The sequence below is a fragment of the Pristis pectinata genome, chromosome 3 (assembly GCF_009764475.1).
Source record: "Pristis pectinata isolate sPriPec2 chromosome 3, sPriPec2.1.pri, whole genome shotgun sequence".
In the NCBI taxonomy this organism is placed as follows: domain Eukaryota; kingdom Metazoa; phylum Chordata; class Chondrichthyes; order Rhinopristiformes; family Pristidae; genus Pristis; species Pristis pectinata.
The window spans coordinates 86,845,674-86,864,607 of NC_067407.1; the positions used below are offsets into that span (position 1 = coordinate 86,845,674).

The 18,934-nt window shown below is 39.7% G+C and overlaps 1 protein-coding gene across 4 annotated transcripts in view; it reads left to right on the forward strand.

Annotated features, from left to right (window-relative positions):
* The window catches only part of LOC127567834 (1-phosphatidylinositol 4,5-bisphosphate phosphodiesterase beta-1), a 711,920-nt gene that overhangs the window by 640,544 nt on the left and 52,442 nt on the right, over positions 1-18,934 (forward strand). For all 4 annotated transcript variants that reach the window (XM_052010953.1, XM_052010954.1, XM_052010955.1 and 1 more), the window contains 6 exons: positions 3,357-3,489; positions 3,596-3,649; positions 5,448-5,667; positions 11,322-11,502; positions 16,448-16,524; positions 16,617-16,706. In XM_052010953.1, coding sequence (XP_051866913.1) covers positions 3,357-3,489; positions 3,596-3,649; positions 5,448-5,667; positions 11,322-11,502; positions 16,448-16,524; positions 16,617-16,706 — 755 coding nt within the window. The remainder of the gene's footprint in view (positions 1-3,356; positions 3,490-3,595; positions 3,650-5,447; positions 5,668-11,321; positions 11,503-16,447; positions 16,525-16,616; positions 16,707-18,934) is intronic.

Genomic DNA, 18,934 nt, shown 5'->3' on the forward strand with positions numbered 1-18,934 from the left:
TTGAACGCAAAGATCTAGGCTGGCACTCCAGTACGGTACAGAGGAGGAGTGCACTGTCACTAGCGTCCTCTTTTGGATGAGATAGTGAACAGAGTCCTTGTCTTCTCCCTTGGGTGGATGAAAAATATCCCATGACACCATCTCAGACTACAGCAGTGGAGTTTACCTGTTCACAATTAATTTCCTCAATAAAACAAATATTTTGCATGGGTGAGCTTGATGTGTGCAAATTGGTTGCTGCATTTCCTTGATTCCTTCAGTGTGACAGCACATCAGAAGTGCAGCATACACTGTAACATACTTAGGGGCTCCAGTGTCCGTGAAAGACGCTGTGTCAATGCAATTCATTTTGTTAAATTTACCTATTATTTGAAGAGGTTTGGCTGTGTCTGCTTTTGTAGTTGTATACATTGACCAGTGAGGTACGTTAAAAATCCTCTTGAAGCTGATTTGTGATTGGCGATTGGCTAGAAGGACTACTTCTGGTGGTTGCCAGGAAACATGACTCAGTAGCTCTAATGATAACTGAAGAATTTTGGTGACTCAGAGCTTTTGAAAAGAGACTGGAAAAACACTTCAGAATTCCCCCATTTTGATAAAGGCCATGCATGCAATGCCAGGGGACGATGAGATGCCTCAGACAATGACCACCATTGAATTGGATCAAAGCCCGAACGACAACCAGCAGCCAGTGGGCAGGTCAGCACTTGGAACTGTGAGTATCCCAGCCTGTTCTGGGGAGTCTGTTGCTTTTGAGAATCTGTTTTCATTGAATAATTGTTCTGATCCTCCACTTAACATATAAAGGTCTATTTTCTCACTGACCTTTCAACCACTGAAACATGGTTGGTGAGTTGCTGTGTACGTTTTAGTCAAGTTGGATGAGAAGTGAATTAGCTATTTTTTTCACTTCTCCATGAAGCAGGTGGCAAAGTGGAGAGACCCATCAGTGTTGTGTTATGAACACCAATTCCAGAAGGCTTGTTAGGATTGGCAGTTCCTCCAAGATTGCTCTGGAATCTTCAATAACTGAAGCTTAGTCTCCAGGACATTACTGATGGAGCATTTAAAGTAAAAATAAACTCTCTGCTCATTTGTTACGTAAACATCGGTGATAGAATAAAAGGCTACCTGACTGATGGACTTGAATCATCCCATTGTGTAATAAAGAGTCTGATTTTCATTTGGTTAGGGGGAAGGCAAGGCAGTGTGAGAATGGACACGATGAGTGGGAGTGTGGGGACAGGCAATTAGATGGAGCCCGTAATGTCATACAGCTAGGGTTGACAGTCCCGATGAAGGGTCTCGACCCGAAACGTTGGCTGTCCGTTTCCACTGATGCTGCCTGACCCACTGAGTCCCTTCAGCATTTTGTTTGTTGCTTGACAATCCCAATGCCAGCTACTGTATAAACATGAAGCTTGTAGTACTCTGCGCATATGTGCAAATGTGATATAGCCAAGGAGCTTACATACATATAGAGCTGTTACCCAAAGAGTAAACTTCAATCATTTAAATGAGTGTTGGTTTGAAGACTAGCCCTGGCTGATATATTAATGAGATGTGCTCTCAGGATATTTCACACCAGTCATGTCCAGAGGTAGCATCGTGCACAAGGATGCCTTTCAGGCCACTGCAACTGTGCTGGCTCTTTGAACAAGTGACTCAAATCGTCTCCTGTGCACCTTCCATTTCTTTTTTGTAGAATTTTCCCTTTTGAAATATATATCCAGTTCTCTTTTGGAAGTTACTCTTGTGTATGCTTCCATCATCCTCTCAGGATGTTCCAGATGGTAGCAACCCACAGCATCATTTTAATATAAATCACATCCTAATTTTAAAATGCTTGATTGAGCTCTTCTAACTGTTGCTAGGATGCCAGGAGACACTCTGAAAACATAGCACAGTCTTTCAGTGCATGCCCGAAGGTTCTCTCTGTAGTGCTTGTTTCTATGGTAGGTATAATGCAATCCCTCTTCATGGTTCACTCCTCAGATCTGAAGATATTGGGATCTCAGACCTGGGTTCAAGTTAAAACCTGTCATTTTTTCTTTGGTCTGAAACGGTAACTGTTCCACAGTATTTTATCATGTGGTAAAGTAGCCATGGCTTATTTTTATAACACCACCAGGCAAAGTGTATGAGGCCTGGTGCCTCAGAGAAAAGGAAATCATTTAAAAAGCAGAACATCTCGTTGGTAAAGCCACAACACCTTAACTCTGTCTCCCAATTCCCGCCCCTGAAAAAAATAAAACCATTAATTTTGGAGAGCGTTTTCAAATTGTTAAGGCAGTAAGAGCTGAGGCTATTCTGAAAAAGATTTATCTGAACTGTAAAAAGCATTTAAAGGGTTGTGCTGTTCTAAATAAAGATAACTTTACATATGCAATCGTCAACGGTTATTTCACTTCCAAATTAAGTTGTAGGTGTCAGCAATATTTTTTTTAGCTCCAGAACATTAAGTTTGTTAAAAAGAAGCAAGGTACGTATCAGGGGAAAGGGCATGGAAGGACAGCAATGTGACGATTGTGAGCTGACCTTTCCTCTTTTGGAGGTATATAGAAATCGCATTGCTGCTAATCTCTGATGAATATACAATTAATCATTCAGCCATGCATCATAAAATGACAGATTTATCAGAGCTGTCCCTGTCTGTGCAATTTAAGCAAAAGTCTTGGCACTGAAGGACTGGATAATGGCTTGCAGGAGCTTTATTTTATTCCCTGCTCATTGCCTGTAATTACCATCGAGGAGCAAGAGGAAGGCTGCCTGAAGAACAAATCCAAGCACACAGGACCACTCAATCAGGCGCCATGGCAACTGGTCATCAGAGTTTGGCCATCACAGGAACTGAATTGCCTATAGAAAGCAGACGAGTATTTTAAGAGGACATTGAAATGTGTGTATGGATGTGTGTGAACTGCTGGAGATTTGGCAATAATATGCCCACCGTTCAGCTGTCACCAACATTAAGCTACCAACAGAAGCAGTGAAGAGGGATCTATATAGAATGTTGAAATATGTTTCGAAAAATCGGATATCACAACCACGTTTACACGTTTTGCAGCAGCACAGAGGTACTGTATCATCTAAAATGAGCAGACGGCTTTATTCGAGATGAATTTTACCAACTTGTTCTCTCTTGTGGGCAACAGGTTAGAGTCAAGCATTATGTCATCTGGCATCATAGAAATGATCATTTTGTTTTTTGAGCTTCTCACAGTTCTGGGTGATTGCAGTTTTTCTGAAGCCAAAATTAAATGGACTTGTTGTTTTATAGCAGTGGCTGTTTTCAGTGCAATCAGTGGATTCCTTTGTTCTGAAGGATAGATTACCTGTTTGTGTCCTTCCCGCAGGCTGAGCCTGGTGACGTTCCCACAGAACCGAATGCTGAACCGAAGCCAGCTCCAGCAGAGAACGGTGTGAGTCCCACACCTGGTCTAACACCCAAACCCCCCACACAAGCCACCCACATTCAACCAGCCCCAGGTAGGGTTTTAATGGATTTTTGAGTTTGATAAACGGTGATGAAATAAGCTTTTACCAACAATTTATGATGCCTCTATTAATCAAAAGTCTCTTTTAATTGTGTTAGCTGCAGTTAAAACAACTGGTAAGGCAGAAGATCTTGTTCAAAGCGTCTTGTCAGGTAAGCTATTAAAATCTGTGTGGCATTTTAAATAGTTCCATCCCAGAAAGGAAGTCTACTGATGAAGTAAGAAAAAGAAATTAGAGACAGAATAACAAACCAAATACTTACCGAGTGCATATTAAAATTCATGGTGAAAACATTTAAAATAAATTAAAAATTCTTGCATGTATTCAAATTAACATGTATACAAACTTGACAGTGTAGATTCATTAAAAAGGTTTAAGTATAAGAATGCAACCAGTGCCTGGCATGTGGCAGACAAATGCAATTTAACAAACATGCATGGGGTAAGCCTGCCATTCTGTGTATCGTATATGATAATGAATATCATCTTCACTAAGCCATGTTATATAAATAGACTTTTTCTGTGTGACAAAAAAGTTGAAAAGATATTCTTTTAGTTGTGGACAAAAAGAGGCAGGTTGTGTATCACTTTTGTTACAAGGAAGTTGTACACTGGTGGACCACTCGCCCACGTAACCTTACTGAATTATTTCTTTTTAAATGAATAAGAAAATTTTCCTGTGGACCGTAGCTATTTCAATTAAAAAAAATTGACCCAGTGCATAAAACAGTTAATGATTATGGATCCATCTTCAAAACATTATCATCTGCTTACACCTGAGGCAGAAGATTGTAGTGCTATTTTAACAAAGCGTTCCAAAGGCATTGCTTTATTATGTTGACAGATGTGTTAACTCATTTGGCAACTCTGTTAAAATAGCAGCCCAAGGAATCTGAAAAGAAAGTGCCTTTGTCACTCCACGTCCTTTCAAGGCTCTAGACATTTGTTTAAAACATCCAATATCAGGTGAGATCAAGTCACGGAGAGGTACAGCACCAAAACATGCCCTTTGGCCCATCGAGTCTATGTGATCATAAACCACCCATTTTATACAAATCCGACATTAATCCCTCTTTTTCCTTAATATCTCCATATTCTCTTCACTTCCCCCAAAGTTCTACCACTTACCCACACACTAGGGGCAATTTACAGTGTCCAATTAACCTACCAATCTCCACATCCTTGGGGTGTGGGAGGAAACCCAAGCACCCAAAGGAAACCCACACAGCCACTGGAAGAACATGGAAACACCATACAGACAGGACGGGAAGGTCAGGATTGAACCTGAGGCTCTGAAGCTAAATAAATTTTCTGTCAGTATAAATTATGCAAGTGTAATACATATCCATTCTGCAGAATGCTCAAGTGGTATGCAAAGTGTTGAATCAGTTTTGAAAAAAAATGTATTCAGAAGTAAATGTTGTGTGCACAGACATTTAGAAAATCTCTGAAGGCAAAGTTAAAGCACATGCTAACTGTGATCACTATATAATCTGTTGACATCTTTCAAAGAGATGGCATGAATACAGTGCAATGAATGACCTCCTGTGCAGAACATTTAAGATGTGTTTAAATCTGAAAAGATTTTTAGAATAAGTTGGTAACTTTAAAATCCCACTTCATTGAATGTAGATATGTATGGTATTTTTTTCATAATAAGAATGATATAGGACAGAAGCTCATTTTATCCCCTACAGTTCTTTCAAAGACTTGCCCAATTAGTCATACTCCCCTGCTCTTTCTCATTGGACCTACAAAGAATTTCACCCTCAAGGGTTTACGTACTCCAAATAGATCTCATTATTGCAAAGCCCTCTCCAAGGATGCATTGTGGTCATGGGTTTAATTCAGCAAACTGTGCAGCTGCGCTAAGACACTTAGTAAAGGCAGAAAGAGGTTTTTTGAAAAAAGTATTTGATGTGATAAAATGGTTTCTATAAATCACTGCAGAAGTGGAAGCCCAGACCGTGGAAGAGTTGAGACAACAAAAGGCATTTGTGAAACTTCAAAAGAAACATTACAAAGAAATGAAGGAGTTGGTGAAGAAACACCACAAGAAAACCACTGACTTGATTAAAGAACACACTGCAAGATCCAGCGAGTTTCAGAATGAGTACTTAAGACGTAGGGTAGTTCTGGAAAAATCAGCAAAGAGAGATGGCAAGAAACGGTAAGTGATCTATACTCAAATGATTTTGAGAGCCCTCAGAGTGGAGCCATGTGTGATTTCTAAATTGTTTTATCAAGGCCTCCTTTCCACCAAGATAATCAAGCGCCAAAGCACTTCTCAGTTTAAGTTAAAATAAATGTGTGATTTTATATTATGGTTTATCTTTAGATAATAAAGAATGACAAGACATTTATTTTAATTCCAGGCACTTCCGATGAGTCACCTCTTGCATTGTTACAACTGATTTCACTCAACTATTCTCTCAGAAACATACTGTCGATCTATTGGCATTTAAAGTATGTGGTATTCCATATTACGTCTGCTGAAATATAACAAAAATAAAACTCTGTTAGGAATCATGTTGCAGAGCCATTAAACGAGTTCTCAACCAACCTATTAACATTTCATTTAAAGATAAAATAGCCTATTTCCAGTGCAAATTATAACATGTGACCTGCAAAGAATATATCTTGAATGTGTGGGTGAAATGAAGAAGACAAATTTATCATTACTTGCTCACAATTTCCAAATAATCACATTGGATCTACTCTTCTTAGATTGTCATTGTAGGTTTATCCATAACACAATATGCGTTTTTAAGTCAGTCTTATATTTATGATCCAGCACACATCACAGAGCATTCCTTTAGAAAAGAGGGATTGTTGAAAAGGATTGTGATTTGCATGAATGTGCTAGTTTAAACACTGCATCATCAGGTGAACAGATCCGGACCAAGTATGGATTTTGTAACGTGAGGCAACTGCAATAAAGTTTCACAGTTTGAAAGTGCTGTGTGAGCAATCTTTGATGATGTTGGCCCACGTTTTCCTAAGCGGGGTCCAATGCTTGTCTTCCTCTTCCTCTGAGTTTATCTGGAGCTGAACGTTGGGCAGCCTATTGACAGTCGGGCTCCTCCCATGTCCCCAGCTTTGCCAACCATTGAGGCTTTACTATATTTCAGAAGCATTTAAAACGATCAAAAATGATGTTATCGTTTGAAAATAAGATTAACAAACAACAATTAAAGCACATTTAAATAATTAAAATGTTAATCAATTAATCATAAATAATTAAGTAGAGGGATTTATTTATCCCTTTCTTTGTCATGGTCCTACAATCCTCATTCATGACAATAGATTTAAGGTTTTTGCACCAAGTCTAATGTGGCACAGCTGAGAGCAGATCACCAGTGTAAGCACTAAGGAATCTCACCAACATCTTTGTCCATCACTGGACTCAGATGGACAGCTCCTACAGCAAAAGGCAATTGCAAAAATAACATTGCTGTTCTTATTTTCCTATTTGACTTCAAAGATGTGTTAATGGGCAAAGGTTGCATCTGTGACAATCAGTCATTTAGAGAAACGCTCCAGCATAGTGATTTTTAAGCAGGATTGTTAAGTTTTTCAATGAATTTCCTGACTAAACGTATCAGTTACCTGTTTGATGGGGAAGACAACTCCTGAAAAATAATGGGCAATGGGCATAACCATGGAGGGCAACACTGATCTGCCAACCACCAGCTGCGTTGCAAGTTGGCCTCAAGTCTCCATGCAACAGATGGGTGAAGGACTGCCCAGCCAATCTATTTCCACCTTGAAAGGTAAACAAAATTCTGTACTATGGTGAAGGTCAAGATTACAGCTAAGAGGAAGGAAAGTGGAATTGAGTAAAGATCAGCTGATAGAGAGGCCATTTGGTCGACTCTTTGGATCCCCATGGCATGCTTTAGCTTATCTTATTCCTCATCTATGGCACACGCATTTGAGGCACTTACTGGTTAACGAATTTTAGAACGAGGCACTCAACTCTGTTGTGATCGAGGAAACATAAATTAAAACATAAGAACTGTGGAAAACAATACCCAATTAAAAACATCTGTAGGACTTTTAATGCTGCTGTTTTATTAAGGCAAATAACAGAGGTAGAGCTGTCAACAAAACATATTTATTAAAAGCAGTCAGCTCTAGTATTGGCTGTGTTTGGTTCGATAACAGTCAAATCATATGGTACACTCAATTCTTAAAAGAATACATACATTTTGCATACCACTATACAATAAACAGTGCACAGAAAATTGTATAAAGGCATTTCAAAGGTTTTGGAGTTCCCTTCCCTCTTCAAATGAGTGCAAAAAAAATTTTAGAAGGCTATCCAAATCTCTCTGAATAATGCTACACATGTACTTAAATACCAAATCTGTATTCTTAATGACAATAACACACAAAGGGGGCTCAGGCACCTTGTTAAACATGGTGGAGAGCCGAGTTGTTGCTTAGGAGGAAGCTGACTTGTCTTTAAACATTACTGTGGACCCAAAGGGAAAGGGAGCCACAGAAGGGACACCATGACCTAGCACTAGAACCACGCACAAGGTTGTCTTAAGGGAGTATAACGTTACAGACAAATGTCACGGTTTTCAATTTATGTATCATTTTATTTCACATTTTTATAACAGATTCTCAAGACATCCCCAGTGTTCTAAGGCATTCTCATTTTGGGCAATTAATATACATCATTGTGCAGGAATAAATCACATTGGTGTGGCAACTGCTGTCATCGTATTATACCATGCCATGCCTCTCCTAGAAAGGTTGCTAATGCTATTTTTGTCATGAACATGTTTGACCTAAATCTTGTTTGAGGCTGAACATTGAGAAACGTTTTATTCTTAAAAATTATATCCTCAAAGCACTGGGCCACATGATTGTGAAATATTTAGAAATATCATATAACTGTAATGTTTTCCTAGCAATGATAGTTTGTAAGACCTCCAATACTATTAACTATTATCTCACGATTATTATTCTTTGCTTATTTGGCTTTTACAATAGTTATTGTAGCCACGTCTGAGAACAGAACCCTATGAGCGGCACAGAAATATTAAAGAGGTCACGTAAAAAAATGAAACATCTGCTTCACATTGGCCTTTATCTTTGAAAACCTGCTTTATATGAGGGATTGAAAGTGACAGACTTAGATGAGAAAGAACTCATGAGAAGTGATGGTAGGAAGACATCTACTGAGTTGATCGGATCCAGCTGTTGCAAGCTGAGAGAAATGCGGTGTTCCTGCTGCTGCAGTTTCATCAACTGTGACCCATCATGACCTTGAAATGGCCTATTATTGTATTGGCTTAGAATGAACTTCAACTGTAGTCTCATGAGGGATATCACAGTTTTTCGCAATTGTGGACTTGAAACGTTAATCCGTCAACACACCTCCCTATCTTTCGAATGTCAGACTGATGTGCATGACTGTCAGCTGCTCTAGTAACACTGCTGACTAGCCACTATTGATGTTGAGCAACAGTCCACTTGCTGTACAGGACTTTCCCCATGTTTCCATTCCTGGACATTCAGAGTGAGGGGTAATTGATTACAAATTGCAAAGCTCTTCAAAGTCACTGCAAGCTGCATGCACTCTCAGACACAAATGCAATGCATCAGTCCTCCCTTATAATGGAGGAGCCTAGCCAGGGACTGACCCTCTGAGCAGAGATCTATGGAGGAAGCCTAGGGTTGCTTGCAACTGAAATCTAGTTATGACAAGAAGGTTGAAGTGGTTCAAGTTCAAGTTTATTGTTGTCACAGGCATACATGAAAGTATAAATGCCATGAAAATTAGCATTTTGCAGCATCTTTTACGAGGACAAATGCAAATTAATGTAAACTTAAATTAAGATAAATTGCACGTAATTTACACGTGTGCAAAATGAACATAAAATCACTAGTGCAAGATTGAGAGAGAGAGAAAAAATAAATAGACCGAGGTAATGTTAAGATTTTTCAGGTCGATTCAAGAACCTGATAGCAGTGCTTCTGCTCATAGATGAACATAGAACACTACAGCACAGTACAGGCCCTTCAGCCCACAATGTTGTGCCGACATTTTATCCTGCTCTAAGATCGATCTAACCCTTCCCTGCCACATAGCCCCCTGTTTTTCTATCATTCGTGTGTCTATCCAAGAGTCTCTTAAATGTCCCTAATGTATCTGCCCCCACAACCTCTGCCGGCAGTGCGTTCCATGCACCCACCACTCTCTGTGTAAAAAAACTTACCCCTGACATCCCCCTTATACCTTCCTCCAATCAGCTTAAAATTATGTCCCCTCATGTTAGCTATTGTCGCACTGGGAAAAAGTCTCTGACTGTCCACTCGATCTATGCCTCTTATCATTTAGTACACCTCTATCAAGTCACCTCTCATCCTCCTCCTCTCCAAAGAGAAAAGCCCTAGCTCACTCAACCTATCCTCATAAGACTTGCTCTCCAATCCAGGCAACATCCTGGTAAATCTCCTCTGCACCCTCTCTAAAGCTTCCACAGCCTTCCTATAATGAGGCGACCAGAACTGAACACAATACTCCAAGTGTGGTCTGACCAGAGTTCGAAAGAGCTGCAACATCACCTCACGGCTCTTGATCTCAATGAAAGATTTTGTATTCTTTGACTTAAGGTTGTCCAGAGTTTGCTATAATAAATGCTCCCCCTAAAGATGATGACCAGAGCTAACTTTAATTTTTAAATCCAAGATGAAACAATAATTGGACAAGATTTAGGATGAGCTGCCAACTCGTTAATGCTTATTTTTCACCAGCAAATTAAAATTAACCCAACTCTTCTTGTGTATTTCCCTATGGACTTTGCACTTACTCCATTTTCATGAAGACATTATTAATCTGTTCCTTTCTCTTCCCAGATGTTGATGGACTTGCTGTGTATCTGCAGCAAATTCCTTTGTCTTATTGTGCATGTGCATACATTGCACGTGCATTCTTAATAAATTAATTTAGTTTGTTTTTTTACATTCTCTCCTTTTGTTTTGTCCTTTCTACTCTTAAATAATTTACCTCATGAAAAGTGTAAAATCTTTTTTCAAGGTGACATTGAGCTTATTAAGTGGTTTTAACTTAGTAAGACATTCCAATGGAGTTTTGTAATTAAACAAAGAGTGACACTGAGTCACGCAAGGAGATATTAGGATAGGTAGCCAAAAGGTAGGTTTTAAGAAGCAGACCAGAGGAGGAAAGAGATACATAGAAAATCAGAGAGAAAATTACATTGTTTAGGACCTAGGCAACTGAAGACTCAATCGATAAGAGGAGTAATTAAAATCAAGGCTGCAAAAATAGGCCATACTTGGAGGAACACAGAGATCTCAGAGGGTTGTAGAGCTGAAGGAGGATGCAGAATTAGGGAGGGTCAAGGCTATTGAAGAGAACCTCAGAATGGGCTAAGTTAGCAGTAACTCCATTGCTGCACTCATTGGTGGCAATGGAAACAGTATTTTTTTCAATTAAAAAAAGATAACTGTCATGATTGGTCAAAAGGAAACAATGGCAATGGTTCACGAAAAACATGAATCAGATCAAGAAAATGCAAATAAGAGTACCTGGAGGAGAAAATTGCTTACCTTTTTTTGCTGGGATTCTTCATAAGAACTGAGTTTGATGGTGGCTCATAATGAATATCATAACCTCTCTGTCTCTTTCAGGAATCACTTGTGGAGCACACATACAATATGTGTGTGTGATCGGTGTGTGTAATGCAGTGTCAGGTGATTCTGCAGTGAGGAGAAGGAATTTATTTTCAGGTTTTTTTTAACCATGTAATAATACAAGTATATTTTGATTTTCTTCTGTTATGACAGGTCTGAATCAGCAAGTCCAGATCATGCAAGCTCAACTATCGAGAAAGAACTTTCTGCCCTTGATGCAGAAATGACACAGAAATTAGCAGAGCTCAAGGAACAACAGCAACAACAGTTGTTGAACCTGAGACAGGAGCAGTATTACAGTGAAAAATATCAGAAGCGAGAGCATGTTAAACAGGTGGGGACAAGTGCCTTTCAATACTTTGTGTCCCAAAGGTATCGAAGTATAGATTTTTTTTCTTAATGGGTACTTGATCTTTAATTCAGTCATTTCAATTGTTCTTGACAAATGAAGTGAAGACAGATCAAGTGGACAAATGCTTACTAATTGTAGTGCATGCTAAAGGATGTGCTGATGGAGAGGCCACGTGCATGGTGATAATGTGGTGGAACAACTACAGTTTTGGTTATTATTAAAATTCACTTCAGCCTCAGTCACAAGTTAGCAGTGCTGCTCAGTTTAATCCCTGAAAATGTGACGTTTAGTCTCTTGGTACTCACCAGAGCCACCCTGCGCCATGGTGGAGGGAATAAATGTTTTGGGTGGTAGTGGGCTGCTTTGTCCTGGATGTGTCAAGCTTCATGAGAGTTTTGGTACCACACTCATCTTGGCAAGTGGAGAGTTTCTGATTTGTGCCTTGTAGATGGTGGAAAGGTAATCACTTGCCACAGAAAACTTGGCCTCTGACCTGCTCTTGTAGCCACGATATTTATGTGGCAGGTCAAGTTGAGTTTCTGGTCTGTGGTGACCTCCAGAACATTGATGGCAGGGTTACTATGAAGGTAATGCCATTAAACATCAAGGGTAGGTGGTTAGATTCTCTCTTTACCCCAGTACCAAATCTGCACTGGGTGCAAGTGTTTTCTATTCTCCCAGAAAAAAAGAAAATGATGCACCATTCTGTCTATTGAAGAAGTAAAGCTGGGGCAGAACCTGCTGTCAATGGCATGCTGCCTTTGCTTGCCCCCAAACCAAAATAAGTGCACATTTAAGCCGGGCGATTCTCGTCATGAGACCTTGCCGGGAAAAGTTGGCCTGATCCCGCGCAGCAGGAGCAGGCTCTTCCGTGACCTAGTAAAATCAAGTTTGGAGGGATTGGTGGAGGTGATGTTCAGAGCAAGTCACGCCCACAAAAAAAACCCATAGAAAGCTTTGACAGATGCCTAAGCCACAGCCCCTAACTTAGAACTGCCAGTAGCTGAATGTTTCTGAATATTAAACATCTAAAGCTATTAAAAATATTTTAAAAATTTAACAATAAAACAATTGGAAAAATTAGAATATTTGAAAATTTATAGATATTTAAATGCTGCTTCAATATTTAAATACCTCAACCTAAATTAATATATACTGAACAGCAATTGCCCCCTCTATTGAAATAAATAGCTGAAGATCTTCATTGTGGTTTCACATCATAAATTATGGGTAATCTTCATAATTTTGTACAGACACAAAACTCCATGAAGAATTGATTATCAGCACCATCAGCTGGTCAACAGCAAGCTACTGATTACAGCTGTTGGATTTCCAGATGTTGACTGTTTTGCCATCATTTTCCCACAAAAGATGTACCAGTGACCATTTGAATCCTTGCTTCATAAATGCATCAATAATTATTGTAGCAGGATGTCAGGCTATTCTGTTGTGAATGTCTATGTAACAGCAGTTGCTCAATTTCAATGTAATTCATTACATGTGAAGCTCTTTGGGTTAGTTGAGAGAGATGGGATAATCTTTTATCCGAAGACATCTTTCTTTAAGATAATGATAATTGTACATATCTGGGAGTGTTCAGTGACTACAGAAAGATATTATTATCTATATAAATATCTAGAGGCCAAGTTTTAATATGAAGTAAAGATATTAAATTTTGTTGCTCCATTTCCTATAAAAGCATATTCAATGTAAGAATTTGATTTTATTGAAGTTTCAGGGCCTGCTTTCTTGCAAACCAACACTTTCCCTCATGACTCTTCTTCACTCTTATTGACATAGCCTTGCTTCTCTGACCTTTGCTCTTCCCTTTTTCATTACTTTTATCAATGCAACCCACACACTGTAAATCACAGAAGACTTTTCTTTTCAAAACCTTGAAGTTCCTTTCTGCATACAGCCTTTCCGCAAGCTTTAGACTCTAAAACCTAAGATCACTGCCATCTAACCATTACTTCAATTTACTTTTCTCCTCATTTTCTTCTTGATCTAACTAAACTCATGTTAGTTAGATCAAGAAGAAAATGAGGAGAAAAGCCCTTGTGGGCTTATTTTATGGGACTGATACATGGTATGAGTTAATTGTCAGTACAAGGTTTTACCTAGCATAAGCCTACACAACAAATGTCACTGGACTGTTTGACTTCTGCGAAGCTTCATTTCTGAATTCAATCCACCACTCGAGGTCTAGAAATAAACACCATCCAGCCACGGTCACTGGATTCACATAGAAGCAGAACTCCTGGTTGGTCACCTTCACCCCAGGTATTACCAAGGACAATTCACATTCTCTGAGATCAACCAACTCAGTATTGATTAAGAATGGGACCTGCAGTCTTTGTAGGAGTCAGTATGACCCGAGTGATAGCATTCCTGCCTTTGATTCAGAGGCACACATCGCAATCTAGAGACTTCGGATACAGAATCTCCATGAATGCTTTAATGGACTACTGAAGAAATGTTGCATTGTCAGAGGAGGCACCTTTCAGATGAGATGTTATATACACCTGGTTGAGTCGCATTATTTGAAGAAGACAACATAATTTAACCCATTGTCTTGACTAATCAGTCAGCAGCATTAAATCAGATTTTCTGTTCCTTTATCATATTTCAGTTTGTGCAAACTAGTGAGTACATTTGTCTACACTTCAAAAAAAAAGAGATCATTGTTGTTCAAGGCTGTGGGGCATCCTGTGATAATGAAAGGTATTATATAATTGTATGTTCTTTCCCTCTTTGTCACCCCAAGCAATGCACTGAGCACTCTTGCACTGGATGTCCTCATGTGGGTTGTTCTCCAGAGCAGTAACAACCTCTCTTTAAACTCAAGCTCAAGCTCAAACTGAAAGGAATGTTCCTTATGACTCTTGTGTCACATTCTGACATGACCTCTGGGTTTAAAAGAGATTGGAAATTTAGTTCCAGATCATTTTGTATTATGAACAGTTGCTGCTGTATACTCACACTCACAAGGAATAGCATTGAGACCATACCAGCTCAGCTATTTAAATATGTTGCAGCATCCATGAAAAGAAATTTACTCCCACTAGACTGGCATGAATACAAGCCAAAGGTGAAAGTCCAGAGCCTGTTATTGTTGCCAAGCGTACTTCCACTGCCACCACACTTTTAAGTTCCTCTCCACTCCCACTGTTGTCCATTGTTACAGCTGTGATTCTGGTGCTGTACCTTTCACTTCAGCCTGAGCCACACAGTGATTGACAAAGTTCTCAAAGATAATTAAGATCATTCCCTCTGCAGGCAGCACAAATTGACAACTCAATGTCTGTTCTCCAGTGAGACAACCAAAAATGGCACTGAAACTAACTCATCATCCAATACTTTAACTCATTGTTTCCTGAATATTTTTTGCTGAGCCCCACGTCAGAGAGGTTTGATCTTTCTGACCCCCTCAACCATTCTCCATGTTTATTGTAAACAGTAATTAATATTTAATTTCACTTGGTGTCTCCACACATTATTGCATTTCACACTCTCTCTTTGAAATCAACCCCTTAACTAATTCTTGTGCTATCAAAATATACCAACACCTGACAGACATATTAAATCAACTAATCATTCTGATGCAGTTGAAGGAAGAGCTCAAAATGACAAATGCACGTATGTGACTATTGGTTCTGTGGCCTCTGGAGAAACTAAAGGGAATTGAAAGTGTGAAGCTACGAACTTATTTTACCACTGCATGGGACTTGTTGCCATGTGATCCCAAGATTGCATGGTGCCTTCTCCACTCTTCTGGTCATAATCTCTTCCCATTAATCCTTTGTTGGCTTTGATCTACTCAAATCCTATTGACCTAATCTCTTTCCACACTTCACTTCTGGCCTCTCTTATCAGTTCCCAACATCCATCTTTCTCTTGCTCCTCACTCCTTGATCTTCACCGTGAATTGTTCCATGTTCAATCGCCTTAATTCCATCCAAGCCTGATGCCCACCCCCACCTTCTCTTCACATGGACAATTCATTATTGGTGGGACAAATATGAGTGCTGTCCTTTTTCTCCTCTTTTTAAAAAAAAGCACAGAAATTTACAGCATTTGGTTTGAAGAACTGTAATAGTAGTCCAAATATTGCTCCTGCAGAGTGTCCAACTGCATCTGCCCTTGGTTAGATTACTGCTGGGGCCTTGAGCTCCAACCTATATATTTGGTCCACAAAAGTTCTTAAGATCTGAGCTGATAATGAAGGAAAGTGGGCATCTGGACTCAGGGATCAAGGGAGTCATCCAATGTGTTTCAAGGATTAGAAAATAAAGACAGAGAGGATGGGGAAAACCTAATGACAACACAGGTAGATGAAGGATATAATGACTGGAAAAAGATAAAAGGTAAATAAAGGGAAACAGAAAATGTAAGGAAAGAAAACATAAATTTGGTATGTTTGAAACCTCCCTGAAAATCTCAAAAGCTGCAGGAATGAGACTCCTGTAATCAGTAATTAATTTACGGGTGAATGAGACTGATTAACAGTTATTAACACTTAATATGACATTATAAGGTTAATTATACATGAGCAAGCAAAGCTTTATATTCTGAATCAAGTTTAATAACTAATTATTGATCAACTGCGGCAAGTTCCTTAAACCTGATCAGAAGGCTAGGGGTGAGGTGCTGTTAACACAAAGTTAGTGGAGGAGCAGCACAATTCGGATTGTAATCTTTGGACATCTACGCACTGCTGTACTGAGGTTGATGAATGATATCACACTGCCAGTATTTTGACAGTATATTCTGTTCCATTGTGCTTGTGTTTTTACTTAAATATAAGGTTAAGCAAAGTATTATAAAGGACACTTCGGAATTTTAAAAGTTAAGTAATTTTCTTGATTACAAGCAACACTGCTGTGAAGTTCAACCACCATTGATAAGTGCACTTTGTTTTTCACAGCTGGTACAAAAGCTCACAGAGGTCGCTGAGGAATGCCAGACCAACCAGTTAAAGAAGCTGAAAGAACTCTGTGAAAAGTGAGCCTCCTGCACGATACTCCGACATCTTTACTTAGAATCTCTGGCTGTGATTTACGATAATAAATAGAATTTTTGTCGTTTACTTTCAGGGAGAAGAAAGAATTGAAAAAGAAAATGGACAAAAAGCGTCAGGAGAAGATCAGCGAGGTGAAATCAAAAGACAAAAACCAAATGGAGGAGTGAGTCTTTCAGTCTTTATATAATAAGCATGTGCATTGTTGTGATAATCAATGGAGACTCCACAGAGCTTATTATGATCTGAGCAACTCCTGCCAGCAAAGACCTATATCTTAATTTTTTAAAATGATATTATAAAGCCAGGAAGAATTCTTAAGCTCCTGCATTTCCACAACGCCCCAATCCAACCACTCCAGGGACTTGAGTTCAAACACATTTAGCAACCCCCTATCTATCTTTTCCAATAGCCAAGTTTTCTGTGAAAGTCCGAAGGGCTCCCTACCTAAAACTACTGCTCTTTTCAAATGATTAATTCCTTTGGATAGCTGAAGGAAACTTTTGAATGACTTTTCTCTCAAACCCAAGTATTAATGAGGTGCACTACCCTGCAAATGGGCTTATCTTGCTTAAACATTTCCGATTCGGAGAATGAAACTCAGTGAAGATTTTAATTTAACTTAATAGCAACATTTTTAGTACAAGTTGCTACAAAGTTAATTAAGATAGAATGGTCAAAATCCCAAAATGTAGAAAACAAAATGAATCTTTTTAGAGGGAGTCTATCATTTGAAGATATTTTTTAAGTTGCATTTGATCGTTCTTCTGTCACATTTAAAGAAAATCTCTCTTTAGCAATGCTCAAAGACTTGTTTTTTGATGAAAGGGTTAATACAGTCTCTGAATAATCACATTAGTTTGGTGTCCATGAGTCACCACATGCTACAAAGAGCTTTGCTTTGTTCTAATTGTCCTCAGCAGCGTGCGACTCCCACACTTCAATTAAGTACCTCAATCAGTGACCCTGATATTTAAAACGGACATGAACAGTTTTACTGCTTTATTCACCCCAGACAAATGGAACTCATTTTCTTAAGTACAGGCCACAGCTATAGATTCAGGGTTGCCTGTTGACAGCTCCCAAGCTCATCCTATTTTCTCGTTGTGTTCTTACAAAGAACCAGAGGGCTTGCCGTCACCCTGATGGAAATTGTATTGAACCATTTAGAGTCTTATTTATTCTGAACTCTACATTTGTGGTGGAGCACCGTTCGGGGGAACAAAGAGTAGCAGGGATCCTGAGGCAATGTGTGCTGTTTCCTTCATCAGAATGTCTTGAAGTCTGTCTTAATTTCCCTTTAGCAGCCTTGGATCCAATTTTTATGCTACGTAGCTATTTTCATCAGTCACGGCATAAGAAAGTGCAGAGACTGCATAACAGGTGGGAACAAAATCTCAGGTTACCATCACAGATGTTTTCTTTTCATGAAAAGGTTTGCATGTTTACTGTTGGCTGTAATCTGTTTCTATCCTGGATCTTTTTGTGAGTACCAAATTGATTTTAATCATCCAATAGCAAAATACTGTAGATGTTGGAAATCTGGGGGAGAAAAGCAGGATACGCTGAAGATATTCAGTCAGGCATCATTTGTGACACAGAAATAGGGTTAATGTTTCAAGTTGATGACTTTAATCAGAATGGGAAAATTTGAAGGTAAAATGTGTCTTACCAGGCAGATGAAGGTGTTTGGGGCACAAGAGACTGCAGATGCTGGAATCTCCAGCAACACACAAGATGCTGGCAGAACTCAGTGGGTCAGGCAGCATCTGTGGCCTTTGTGTCTTCAAGGGTATTTGGGGGGTGGTGGTGAAAGAGGACTAAAGTGAAGATCGATCTGAGGGAGGGGTTGGGTGGTGGAGACAGGAGAGATCAAATAGTAAAGGGGGTGATGGATCACTCGCATCTAACCATGATGTGGTTCTAATCCAATGAGCATTCTAAAAAGCAAGTTCTTTTAATAAGTTTGTGGCGACTCACCGTCTAGTCGGGCGAACCGGCTCGGCAGTCGGGTCGCGCGGTGTCGGAGCGACGAGGCCCAAGATGGCGGCGGGCCTCGTCTTTCCGAGCGACGGGGAGAACCCGCGCGCGGGAAAGTCCTGATGACGTAGGACTTACGTCATTGCCGGTTTTTTTGGGCGGGAGTTTTTCTCCCTTAAAGGGCCCACACAAGGCGGGAAAATAAACCAGTTCTGTTTGGCAATCCTCCGAGTAGAGTCTTGTTTTATTCCGCGGTAGCAACCGCTACATTGGTGACCCCGACGGTCCAAACGGCTTTTGGACCCGCGAAATGGATGACAGCGCAGCAGCCAACACAGTGGCCCTCAAGCTGCCCACCTTTTGGACACTTCGGCCCAGCGTCTGGTTTGACCAGGCTGAAGCGCAATTCCACCT